This window comes from Eretmochelys imbricata, chromosome 18, assembly GCF_965152235.1.
Source record: "Eretmochelys imbricata isolate rEreImb1 chromosome 18, rEreImb1.hap1, whole genome shotgun sequence".
NCBI classification, from domain to species: Eukaryota; Metazoa; Chordata; order Testudines; family Cheloniidae; genus Eretmochelys; species Eretmochelys imbricata.
This window is the reverse complement of record NC_135589.1, coordinates 2,434,911-2,447,416: the sequence shown is the minus strand read 5'-3', so window position 1 is coordinate 2,447,416 and position 12,506 is coordinate 2,434,911. Positions and strand designations below refer to the sequence as shown.

Sequence of the window (12,506 nt, the reverse complement as noted above, 5' to 3'; positions counted from 1 at the left end):
AGGTGCCTGCCAGGAGTGGCCTGCTGGGGGGGCTGTGTGGCCAGGGGGAGCGGGGAAGTGGCCTTGCCTATGGTGGGTGGCCTGTGTGTGGAGGATTGGTGCTGGGGGCTGGTGCTGGCCTGTGGCCCAGGGGACTGCAGATGGTGGCTGTGCTGGGGTGGGGGGGCTATGCCGGGGGGGGCAGGGTTGCTCTGTCCAGGCAGTGGCTGAGACCCCACTGCATGCCAGGCGTGTGCAAGCCGTCACTAAGAGCCAGGTGTGTCTGTTGGTTCCTGTGTCCTGCTGTGTCCCCAGAATCCAAAGAGGAAGGGAACCCCCCGAAGCTGAAGTGTGAGCTCTGTGGCCGCGTTGACTTCGCCTACAAGTTCAAGAGGTCCAAACGCTTCTGCTCCATGGCCTGTGCCAAGAGGTAACCACTACTGAGCAGTGCCTGGCAACCCCCCCTCTCCCCCCGAGCGGCGCCTGACCCCGCTACCAAGCAGCACTCCCGGCTCTGCCGCTGGGCAAGGCAACCTAGCGTTGCCGTACCCCTTCGTGCATGTCATCCCCACCGTGGGGCAAAGCCCCTGAGTCCCACTCCATCCCTCAGCATCATCTGCCTCACGCGGGGGCTAGGGGATCTTCCCCCCACCAACATGTTGGCTCTGGGGGCCGGGATGCTGGCAGGGCCATGCTGTGGCTGGTGCATCTGCCTAGTGCAGGGCTCCCCTAGGCGCCATCTGCACTCATCCGGCCACTGTGGGGAGTATGGCAGGGTTGTGAGGCCGCTGAACTGAGACCCTATCACTGACCCGCTCCTGGCTCCCCTGTCAGGTACAACGTGGGATGCACGAAGCGGGTGGGGCTCTTCCACCCTGACCGCAGCAAGCTCCAGAAACCGGGGGCGGCCGCACACGGGCGCCGTCGCACCTGCAAGGGAGCCTTACCTGTCCTCAGCAAGGACACCAAGAAACAGGTGAGCTGCAGCCTTCCCCCCAGGGTGGTGAACCTAACCCCCTTCCCTCCCCCAGGATCCCCGGGAGGCAGCTAGTGCATGAGCCTGGAAGTCAAGGACCTGGGCTACCCATTGGCCCTTGGCAAAGCGCTGCGCCTCTGCAGGCACCCCTGCTCGCCTGAGGGCTGAGAGGGGTAGTCACTGCTGTAGGGCAGGTGCCTGGAGGGTCTCAGGCAGATGGGGCTACAATTTTATTAAGATGTTAAAATAAAATTTAAAAAAAGGTACAGAGTTTAAGCGTAGAAGTTTCAGGTTATCAGGGGATAAGGTACAGATTATCAAGGGGTGCAAAATTCGGGCTAGGATTGGATGGCATAAGGAATACATAATCTGCAATATCCCCGATTGGGGGTAAAAGGTTGATCTTAACCATCAGTTAGCCCCATTGCCCAGTCGGGAGGGAGGGCCAGCAGTGTGCTGAGAGGGTGTGGGGGGGAACAGAACCTAAGAACCTCTGGACAGACAGACAACTTTCTGCTGAAGCTGAGACTAGAACGCAGGACTTTGGGCTCCATCCCCTGCCCTCTAACCATTAGACTGCACTCCCTCCAGCACCAGCAATAGAACCCAGGAGTCCTGCCCTAGTTCCCCAGAGGGAGCAATAGGATCCAGGTGTCCTGGCTCCCAATTGTCTGCAGAGCAGAAGAGACTGGGGAGGTGGATGTTGCATGGGGCGGTGGGGGGGCTGGCCCCCCACAGGCTGACCTCTCCACTGCCCCTGCAGACGCCAGTGTCCCTCTCCACGGGCTCGGTGCCGCTCTCCGTCACAGCCTCGCTCCAGCTCAACCGCAGCCAGGAGGATTCCAGCCGCTGCTCTGATAACTCGAGCTACGAGGAGCCACTCTCGCCCCTCTCAGCCAGCTCATCCACCTCACGCCGGCGGCAGGGCGAGCGTGACCTGGAGCTGCCCGACATGCACATGCGGGACCTTGTGGGCATTGGGCACCACTTCCTGCCCAGCGAGCCCACCAAGTGGAATGTGGAGGATGTCTATGAATTCATCCGCTCCTTGCCAGGTGAGGGACCCTCCCAGCCTTGCTCCCCTCCCTGCCACATGGGCCCTGGGCCAGCCAGGGCCTGCGGGATCTTTGAGGCCTACATGTCTGGGGTGTTGCTTTGCCCACTGCTGACATGCAGCTAGCTCTGGGGTGGAGTCCAGCAGCTGTTCTGTGCTATCCAGCGAGGTGGGCTGGAGTTAGCATGGAAGGAGCATGGGGAACCAGGCTTTGACTTCCAGAGAGAAGCTAGTGAGCTCGGCAGCAGGTTTCAGCTAGAGCAAACCACTCTGTCCCCAAATCTGAGAGCAGCTGGCCAGGCTAGGAGGGCCCTCAGCAATCACCCCACCGTCCCTCTCACCTGTGCTGACCCTGAGTGCCTGCCTGCCTCCAGTGCTGGGGCCTCAGACAGGCCACTGCCCCCCCTCTGTCTGAGGTGTCAGTCTATCCTCAGGGGTTCCCCCAGGGGCATTCCTGCACCCCTTGACTTCTCCTGGCCTCTGCTGTCAGCATCCTTCAGCCCCACCTGTCACTTCCCTGCTCACTGTGAGATGCCCTGACCTGTCCTGCGGGACCCAGGCAGAGGGTTTGTCTGGGCCTCCCTGGGAGGGGGGAGTCTTCCCAACCTCCCTCCACCACAAAAGAGGCACCCCAGAGCCCTGTGCTGACTGCCCTTCCGTGGGGGGCGTCGGGTTGTGGCGCACTCCCTGCTCCTGCCTCAGGAGCACTGCAGCCACTTGTGGGGTGGGACACAGGAGCCACTTAACAGCTCACAGCAAGAGACTGGGACAGGAACAAAACCACTGTTGGCAGTTACAGCTGCCGGGGACCCCAGCGAGGGCTCCCCTGAGCTAGGTGGGGCCGCGGTGCCTGGGTAACGTGATCAGGTTCTGTTCTATTTTTCTGCCAAGACGGTTTCAGCACAACTGGGGCTGCCTGCAAGGGGACAGCACCCCCTGCCAGTCCTGCTCCCCCACACTGGCTCAGGCTCCCATCCAGCACTGAGCTAGCATGGATCTGCTTGGCGTGGGGAGGTGGTGATGGCTCCCCGGAGAGGGCAGAGCTGGCCGGGGGGAAGGAGGGGGTGGAAGGCTGGGCTGGCACCCACTCTGATGGCCTCACTGGCTCCCTGCAGGGTGCCAGGAGATCGCGGAGGAGTTCCGTGCCCAGGAGATCGACGGGCAGGCCCTGCTGCTACTGAAGGAGGATCACCTCATGAGCGCCATGAACATCAAGCTGGGCCCAGCGCTGAAGATCTACGCCCGCATCAGCATGCTCAAGGACTCCTAGAGGCGCCCGCATGCATGGCACGGGCAGCCCACCTAGCCGCTCCCACGCAGGGCAGAGTCACCTGCCCACGGAAGCCCTTTGGGAACAGGCTGTAGCTGTCGCTAGGAGCTGGGGGGACAACACTGGGCCCATGAGCTCCATGCTGCCTGGAGCACAAAGGGCCCCTGAATCCCACAGCTGGGGGCTGATGCCTGGATATCCCTGTCGTCCCACCTCCTTGCTGGGGGCGGGAGGCTATGGCTTGCGGGGCTATACGTATTCTGTAGCATTAGCTTCCCCTACTGCTGTCCCAGACTGCCCCGCGGTGTACAGGGGAGAGGGGATCCTGGCTGCAGGGCAGGATGGGGCTGTTCAAGGGGCAGTGGCCCCCTTGGCCAGGTGCTGGCTGGCAGTAGTCAGGGCTGGGCTGATTCCCCTCTACCCACCTAGCTGTGTGATCTACAGGAGCCCCACTCCCCTCTCTAGCCCCTCTGGCACCCCCGGTCACCCCCCAGAACTGCAGACTCGCCACCCCCTGGAGAGGCTGAGGGACGCGTGCTGGACCCAACCCCTCCTCTCAATGCCAAACAGGACGGTTGCCTTAAAGTTGTGTGTGGTTGTGGTGCCAGGCATGGCCCCCTGTGCCCCCGGGCAGGCTGCCAGTTCCTGGGCCCCCATTTGTGCTCCCAGCCTGCGGCCAAGGCTGCTGGGGGTGGCAGCACGTCCTGTGGCTCAGACTGTTAACTCAGAAGCCGGCGTGTCCCACTGGGGAGGGCTCCTGGGCGGTGGGGGCCCTGCTCCTGGGACAGCACAGTGGGGAGCAGGCTCCTGGCTGGCTGTGTGTGGGGGTAAGAGTGCCTAGTGCCCCTTGGCAGGGGGATGCATTGCAGCAGGGCCTGCTGTGTTCCCTGGGCATGGGCACCGCTGGCCCCAGTGCCCTAAGAGCATCCGTCCCTGTGCTGTGGAGGGGGCAGGTGGGGCTGTCCCTCCAGGCTACCGGGGCCAGAGTAGCTGGCTCATGCCAACAGAGCAGTCCCCCATGCTGGCTTGGGGGGCATCTGCACAGGCCTCCCTAGGGCTTCCCTTGGCACCTGTCCTCAAGCTGCCATAATACTGCCAAGGCTGCCCGCATGCAGCGGGGTGGGGGGCTCCAAGCCCCACTGAGAATCATTCCTCTCTTAAGAGGGGGAGAGATGTAGCTCTATCCTCCCCTCCCTATTGCAGAGCTGCCGGCTGCAAGTGTCCCCCAGCAACTAGGGAGCCACTCCTGGCTCTAGACTGAGGGAGGCTGGGCTGGGAAGGTCTTTTTAAACCCCCTTTTTTTTTTCCTGTTGTTTTTAATAAACATTACAAAAAACCCCCACAAACCTCTGTTTGGGGGCTTTTCTGGGCCTAGACGCATGCTGGGCGCCAGCCGCTCTTCGGCTGGTTAGTAGCAGGAGCGGGGGCTCGGCTAGGTGAAACCTTTCAGCCCAGCCCAGCCCTGCCCTGCCCTGCCCTGAGTGGAGACCCCCATCTCGGCTATGGTTCGACACTGAAGGCTCTCGCAGTACTGCGTTAGCTCCGATTTACCCAGTCTCCCCAGTGATAAGAGCTGGAAATGGTGGGATGGAGAGGGAGTTGAATGAAAGGGGGAGAGGAGCCAGTGTCATCCCCTTGGAGTGGCTGGAGCTCATGAAATCCATGAGGAAGGGGCAGGGTGAGAGCAGCTGCTCTGTTGGGTTGATGCTGAGCAGGGCCCAGGGGCTGGAATTTTTCTTTTCACTTTTGAAAATATTTTTCAAAACTGAAACTTCCAAGCCAGAAAGTTGGCTGACCTGTGCCCCAATTGACCAACCAGCTGGGCCAGGGAAGGGTGCAGGGAGTTAGAAACCAACAAATGGAAAAAACACCACACCTCTTGGATGGGCCCCAAACAGGAGCAGCCTCCCCGCAAAGCGTCCTGGAAAACTTGGGAAACCAACTGGTTTCACAAACATGGTTTCTGAAAAATGCCAGTTTCTTGGCAAAACAGTCCAACAACTGCCCCCAGCTCTGTTCATATCCTTCGCTCTCCCCCATAGTCACAGCCCAGTGCCTGGTAGCTGAGCCCCTCCCAGTCTTCAATGGATTTAGTCTCATGTAGGGCAGGGCTGTTATCCCTGTGGGGGAAACTGAGGCACAGATCTCCAAAGGTACGTGGCCACCTAACTCATGTTGAGCTCAATGGAAGATCTCACCTCTGAAGATCTGGGCCTAAGAGTCTTCCCTTGGCAGGGCCTTGATCCCAGGTCTCTCCCACCCTAGCTTAGAGTCTAGCTCCCTCGGTATGGCACTCACTCGCCCTTGGTAGTGGCAGCACTGTGGATTCTGGCTGCTGGGGGGCAGCAGGGAGTGTGCTCTGTGCCCTGCCGTGCTCCAGTATGAAGTGCCCAGGAGCTGAGCATGCTCCTGCCACCTGGAGTTGCCGAGGCAGAGATGGCCAATGTCTTCTGTCTGCAGCCCTCTGCTGAGGCCGCATACGCTGGATGCTCCCATCAGCTTCGGTGGGAGCAGATGCAGAATCCACTCTTGCAAGGTGCCAGTTGCACCATTCATGCTGTGGCTCAGGCCCTGCTTCAGGTAGCCAACAAGTCCAAAGCCCCCCGACCCTGGCTCAGTATCCTCCCCCCCAGCCCCTTTGCTTGCAAGGGTCAAAGCAGGAGTGCTGGTGGGGCAGTGAAGGGGGCGAGAGGTAGCACCTCATTAGAATAGAGTCTGGCAGCTTAGCCACCCACTCAGCTGGAGTTTAGGAGCAGGTTCAATCTCCCGCTGGACGTTCCTTGGCTATGAATGGTGTTGCAGGGCGTGGGGGGCACAACGCTGAAGGGTTCAATGCTGGCTCCTGCTGCTTGAGGTTTCCACGCCTGGGGGTAAGTGGTGGGTTAACCTTGTGTGCTGATCACGCCCTGGGAGGCTTTGCAAACAGCCCAGGGAACGACACAGCAGGCGTGGGAGAGGGTAGAAATATGAGCCGGGCCACTCGTGACGGGTGCTTTAGAAATGGGTCTGATGCAACTCACAGTCAGCCTACAGCACGCTGACTAAAGGATGGAGAGCTAGTGCGCGGAGGGGCTGGGGAGCGTCCCTGGCCGTGGCTGATGCAGGAGGGTGGGGGACGACCGAGGGGATTCAGAGGTGAGCAGCGGAGGAGTTAGCCCATCTGCTGGAGGTGGGCATGAGAGAACCTTCTACAGCTAGAGGAGAGCGAGAGCACCCCAGGGAGAGGGGTAGCCGCATTGTAGCCCTGCCAGTAACTAGGGGAAAGGGAAGCCCCCCACCAGTGAGATCTCCTGGACCACAAGAGGGGCGGCCCTTTGGGGGGGTGGAGCCAGCTCACAGGTGGCCTGGCCCTCTCAACTAAAGTAGGGCAAGTCACCGGAACCTGGGCTGCAGGCAAGGCTCCTGCCCTGCCTGGGGTTAGCCTGGATGATACACCTCTTCCCCTCCTCTGATTTCATGGCCCAGGGCCCTAGGCTGAGTGTGGTCCCACATGTGTCCATGGGGTTCTGCTCTCACCTGCTGGCAGTGCCAGGGTATCGTATCTGGAGTGGGTAGGTGGCAGGCCCACTGCCTGCAATAATGGGGTGCTCTGGGGAACCTCCGTCTGACAACCTAGAGGAGAGCACGTCAATAACCAGGGTGCTGAGCAATGGGGAAAGGGTTAAATCGGCTGGGTGGGGCCATGATCCCCAGGTACCAGCACAAGGGGGAGGGGCTCTTTGGGGGGGATGGCTGGGGTGAGTGTAGCCCACTTTGCAGTTTGCCTGGGGATCAACGAACACGAAGGGTTAATGGGCTGCCCCTGGGAAAGCCCATTGGATTTCAGTGGGGCAGGGGATGGCATGCATCCTTGGCAGGGGCAGCTGAGCTCATCCCCATGACTACTGGCCCAGTAAACTTTTCCCTCCCTCCACCCTGTTACAGGCTAAGCCTGGGGCTGCCTCTGGCATTTTGAGCCTCTGCTGTCACCTAAAGACTGTGCATGGAAACAACAGTGCTGCAATGGCACTATGGGTCTGTCTACACTGCAGTGGAAGCCTGGGGTTCAAACTCAGGCTAACCCTCCCTTCTGTCTACACACAAATCACACTAACCCAGGGCTTGGACCCAATGGGGGTGGAGGGTCTGAGCCTGAGTCAAGCTGGGACCCAGGGTTCAAGCCGTGCTGTTTTGCAGTGTACGTGCAGCCCTACTGGATTCGTGCTCTTGAGTGTGAAAAGGATCCCACAATCCCACAGGACAACTTTCTTTGTCCTCTGGACAGTCAAGTTTGTTTGATAGATGTTAAGTCCAGAGGGTACCATCATGATCATCTAGTCTGACCTCCTGCACATCGTAGGCCACAGAACCTCACTCACCCACTCCTGTAACAGACCCCTAGCCTCTGGCTGAGTTACTGACATCCTCAAATCATGGTTTAAAGACTCCAAGTTACAGAGAATCCACCATTTACACTAGTTTAAATCTACAGGTGACCTGTGCCCCACGCTGCAAAAGAAAGTGGAAAAAAAACCCAGGGTCTCTGCCAATCTGACCTGGAGGAAATTCCTTCCCGATCCCAAATATGACCATCAGTTAGCCCATGAACTTGTGGGCAAGACCCTCCAGCCAGACACCTGGGAAAGAATTCTTTGTAGAAACTCAGAGCCCTCCCCACTTAGTGTCCTATCACTGGCCATGGGGGATATTTCCTGCTAGCAGTCACAGATCAGCTACATGCCATTGTAGGAAATCCCGTCATACCATCCCCTCCACAAAGTTATCAAGCTCAGTCATAGACTCATAGAACTGGAAGGGACCTTGAGGGGTCATCTAATCCAGTCCACTGCACTCAAGGCAGGACTAAGTATTATCTAGACCATCCCTGACAGGTGTTTGTCCAACCTGCTCTTAAAAATCTCCAGTGATGGAGATTCCACAACCTCCCTAGGCAATTTATTCCAGTGCTTCACCACTCCAACAATTAAGAAGTTTTTTCTAATGTCCAACCTAAACTGCCCTTCCTGCAATTTAAGCCCATTGCTTCTTGTCCTATCCTCAGAGGTTAAGAAGAACAAATTTTCTCCCTCCTCCTTGTAACAACCTTTTATGTACTTGAAAACTGTTATCATGTACCCCCTCTGTCTTCTCTTCTCCAGACTAAACAAACCCAATTTTTTCAATCTTCCCTCATAGGTCATGTTTGCTAGACCTTTAATCATTTTTGTTGCTCTTCTCTGGACTTTCTCCAATTTGTCCACATCTTTCCTGAACTGAACTGAACACAATACTCCAGTTGAGGCCCAATCAGCACGGAGTAGAGCGGAATAATTACTTTTCGTGTCTTGCTTACAACACTCCTGCTAATACATCCCAGAATGATATTTACTTTTTTTGCAACAGTGTTACCCTGTTGATTTATATTTACTTTGAGATCCACTATGACCATTCCGCAGTACTCCCTCCTAGGCAGTCATTTCCTATTTTGTATGTGTGCGATTGTTCCTTCCGAAGTGGAGTACTTTTCATTTGTCCTTATTGAATTCATCCTATTTACTTCAGACCGTTTCTCCAGTTTGTCCAGATCATTTTGAATTTTAATCCTATCCTCCAAAGCACATGCAACCCCTCCCAGCTTGGTATCGTCCACAAAGTTTATAAGTGTACTCTCTATGCCATTATCTAAATCACTGATGAAGATATTGAACAGAACCGGACCCAGAACTGATCCCTCCGGGACCCCACTCGTTATGCCTTTCCAGCATGATTGTGAACCACCGGTAACTACTCTCTGGGAACAATTTCCCAACCAGTTATGCACTCACCTTATAGTAGCTCCATCTAGGTTGTATTTCCCTAGTTTGTTTATGAGAAGGTCATGCGAGACAGTATCAAAAGCCTTACTAAAGTCAAAATATACCACATCTACCGCTTCCCCCGCATCCACAAAGCTTGTTACCCTGTCAAAGAAAGCTGACTGTTACTTATCATCTTATTATTTTCTGGGTGTTTGCAAATTGATTTCTTAATTATTTGTTCCATTATTTTTCAGGGTACAGAAGTTAAGCTGACTGGTCTGTAATTCCCCAGGTTGTCCTTATTTCCCTTTTTATAGATGGGCACTAGATTTGTCCTTTTCCAGTCTTCTGGAATGTCTGCCGTCTTCTATGACTTTTCAAAGATAATTGCTAATGGCTCAGATATCTCCTCAGTCAGCTTCTTGAGTATTCTAGGATGCATTTCATCAGGCCCTGGTGATTTCAAGACATCTAACTTGTCTAAGTAATTTTTGACTTGTTCTTCCCCTATTTTAGATTCTGATCCTACCTCATTTTCACTGGCATTCACTATGTTAGATGTCCAATTACCACCAACCTTCTTGGTGAAAACCGAAACAAAGAAGTCATTAAGCACCTCTGCCATTTCCACATTTTCTGTTATTGTCTTTCCCCACTCATTGAGTAATGGGCCTACTCTGACCTTGGTCTTCCTCTTGCTTCTAATGTATTTGTAGAATGTTTTCTTGTTACCTTTTATGTCCCTAGCTAGTTTTATCTCATTTTGTGCCTTGGCCTTTCTAATTTTGTCCCTACATACTTGTGTTATTTCTTTATATTCATTCTTTGTAATTTGACTTGAGTTTCCACTTTTTGTAGAACTCTTTTTTGCGTTTTAGATTCATAGATACTAAGGTCAGAAGGGACCATTATGATCATCTAGTCTGACCTCCTGCACAACGCAGGCCAGAGAAACTCACCCACCCACTCCTGCGAAAAACCTCACCTATGTCTGAGCTATTGAAGTCCTCAAATTGTGGTTTAAAGTCTTCAAGGAGCAGAGAATCCTCCAGCAAGTGACCTGTGCCCCATGCTACAGAGGAAGGCAAAAAACCTCCAGGGCCTCTTCCAGTCTTCCCTGGACGAAAATTCCTTCCCAACCCCAAATATGGTGATCAACTAAACCCTCAGCATATGGGCAAGATTCACCAGCCAGATACTACAGAAAATTCTTTCCTGGATAACTCAGATCCCACTCCATCTAACATCCCATCACAGGCCATTAGGCCTATTTACCATGAATATTTAAAGATCAATTAATTACCAAAATCATGTTATCCCATCATACCATCTCCTCCATAAACTTAGCGAGTTTAATCTTAAAGCCAGATAGATCTTTTGCCCCCACTGCTTCCCTTGGAAGGCTATTCCAAAACTTCACTCCTCTGATGGTTAGAAACCTTCGTCTAATTTCAAGTCTAAAGTTCCTGGTGGCCAGTTTATATCCATTTGTTCTTGTGTCCACATTGGTACTGAGCTTAAATAATTCCTCTCCCTCTCCAGTATTTATCCCTCTGATATATTTATAGAGAGCAATCATATCTCCCCTCAACCTTCTTTTAGTTAGGCTAAGCAAGCCAAGCTCCTTGAGTCTCCTTTCATAAGACAAGTTTTCTACTCCTCGGATCATCCTAGTAGCCCTTCTCTGTACCTGTTCCAGTTTGAATTCATCCCTCTTAAACATGGTTAAGCCAGCTCTTGCCATACTTCCAATCTTTCCTACACAGTGGGCTAGTTTGCTCTTGTGCTCTTAATAATATCTCTTTGAAAAACTGCCAACTGTCTTCAATTGTTTTCCCCTTAGACTTGCTTCCCATGGGATCTTACCTACCAACTCCCTGAGTTTGCTAAAGTCTGCCTCTTGAAACCCATTGTCTTTAGTGTGCTGTTCTCCCTCCTATCCTTCCTTAGAATCATGAACACTACCATTTCATGATCACTTTCTCCCAAGCTGCCTTCCACTTTCAAACGCTCAGCCAGTTCCTCCCTATTTGTCAAAATCAGATCTAGAACAGCCTCCCCCACCCCAGTAGCTTTCTCCCCCTTCTGAAATAAAAAATTGTCTCTGATGCATTCCAAGAGCTTGTTGGATAATCTGTGCCATGCTGGTTTATTTTCCCAACAGATGTCTGGGGAGTTGTAGTGTGGGGCCCAAAACTGGACACAGTACTCCACATGAGGCCTCACCAATGTTGAATAGAGGGGAATGATCACGTCCCTTGATCTGCTGGCAATGCTGCTACTTATACAGCCCAAAATGCAATTGGCCTTCTTGGCAACAAGGGCACACTGTTGACTCATATCCAGATTCTCATCCACTGTACCCCTAGGTCCTTTTCTGCAGAACTGCTGCCTAGCCATTCGGTCCCTAGTCTGTAGCAGTGCATGGGATTGTTCCATCCTAAGTGCAGGGCACTTATGATTACGGGGCTGGAGCACATGACTTATGAGGAGAGGCTGAGGGAACTGGGATTGTTTAGTCTGCGGAAGAGAAGAATGAGGGGGGATTTGACAGCTGCTTTCAACTGCCTGAAAGAGGGTTCCAAAGAGGATGGATCTAGACTGTTCTCAGTGGTAGCTGATGACAGAACAAGGAGTAATGGTCTCAAGTTGCAGTGGGGGAGGTTTAGGTTGGATATTAGGAAAAACTTTTTCACTAGGAGGGTGGTAAAGCACTGGAATGGATTACCTAGGGAGGTGGTGGAATCTCCTTCCTTAGAGATTTTTAAGGTCGGGCTTAACAAAGCCCTGACTGGCATGATTTAGTTGGGGTTGGTCCTGCTTTGAGCAGGGGATTGGACTAGATAAGCTCCTGAGGTCCCTTCCAACCCTGATATTCTATGATTCTATGTCCTTGGTCTTCCTCTTGCTTCTAATGTATTTGTAGAATGTTTTCTTGTTACCCTTTTATGTCCCTAGCTAGTTTGATCTCGTTTTGTGTCTTGACCTTTCTAATTTTGTCCCTACATACTTGTGTTATTTGTTTATATTCATCCTTTGGAATTTGACCGAATTTCCACCTTTTGTAGAAAGAAGAAAAGGAGTACTTGTGGCACCTTAGAGACTAACCAATTTATTTGAGCATGAGCTTTCGTGAGCTACAGCTCACTTCATCAGATGCATACCGTGGAAACTGCAGCAGACTTTATATATACACAGAGAATATGAAACAATACCTCCTCCCACCCCACTATCCTGCTGGTAATAGCTTATCTAAAGTAATCATCAGGTTAGGCCATTTCCAGCACAAATCCAGGTTTTCTCACCCTCCACTCCCCCACACAAATTCACTCTCCTGCTGGTGATAGCCCATCCAAAGTGACAACTCTTTACACAATGTGCATGATAATCAAGTTAGGCCATTTCCTGCACAAAACCAGGTTCTCTCACTCCCTCACCCCCCTCCAAAAA

The 12,506-nt window shown here is 53.4% G+C and overlaps 1 protein-coding gene across 2 annotated transcripts in view; it reads left to right on the top strand.

The window, feature by feature from the left end:
* The window catches only part of PHC2 (polyhomeotic homolog 2), a 63,850-nt gene extending 59,234 nt beyond the window's left edge, over positions 1-4,616 (top strand). For both annotated transcript variants that reach the window (XM_077837352.1, XM_077837353.1), the window contains 4 exons: positions 295-409; positions 814-955; positions 1,719-2,010; positions 3,125-4,616. In XM_077837352.1, the coding sequence (XP_077693478.1) occupies positions 295-409; positions 814-955; positions 1,719-2,010; positions 3,125-3,279 (704 nt within the window). In that variant the 3' untranslated portion in view covers positions 3,280-4,616. The remainder of the gene's footprint in view (positions 1-294; positions 410-813; positions 956-1,718; positions 2,011-3,124) is intronic.
* The last annotated feature ends 7,890 nt before the right edge of the window (positions 4,617-12,506 follow it).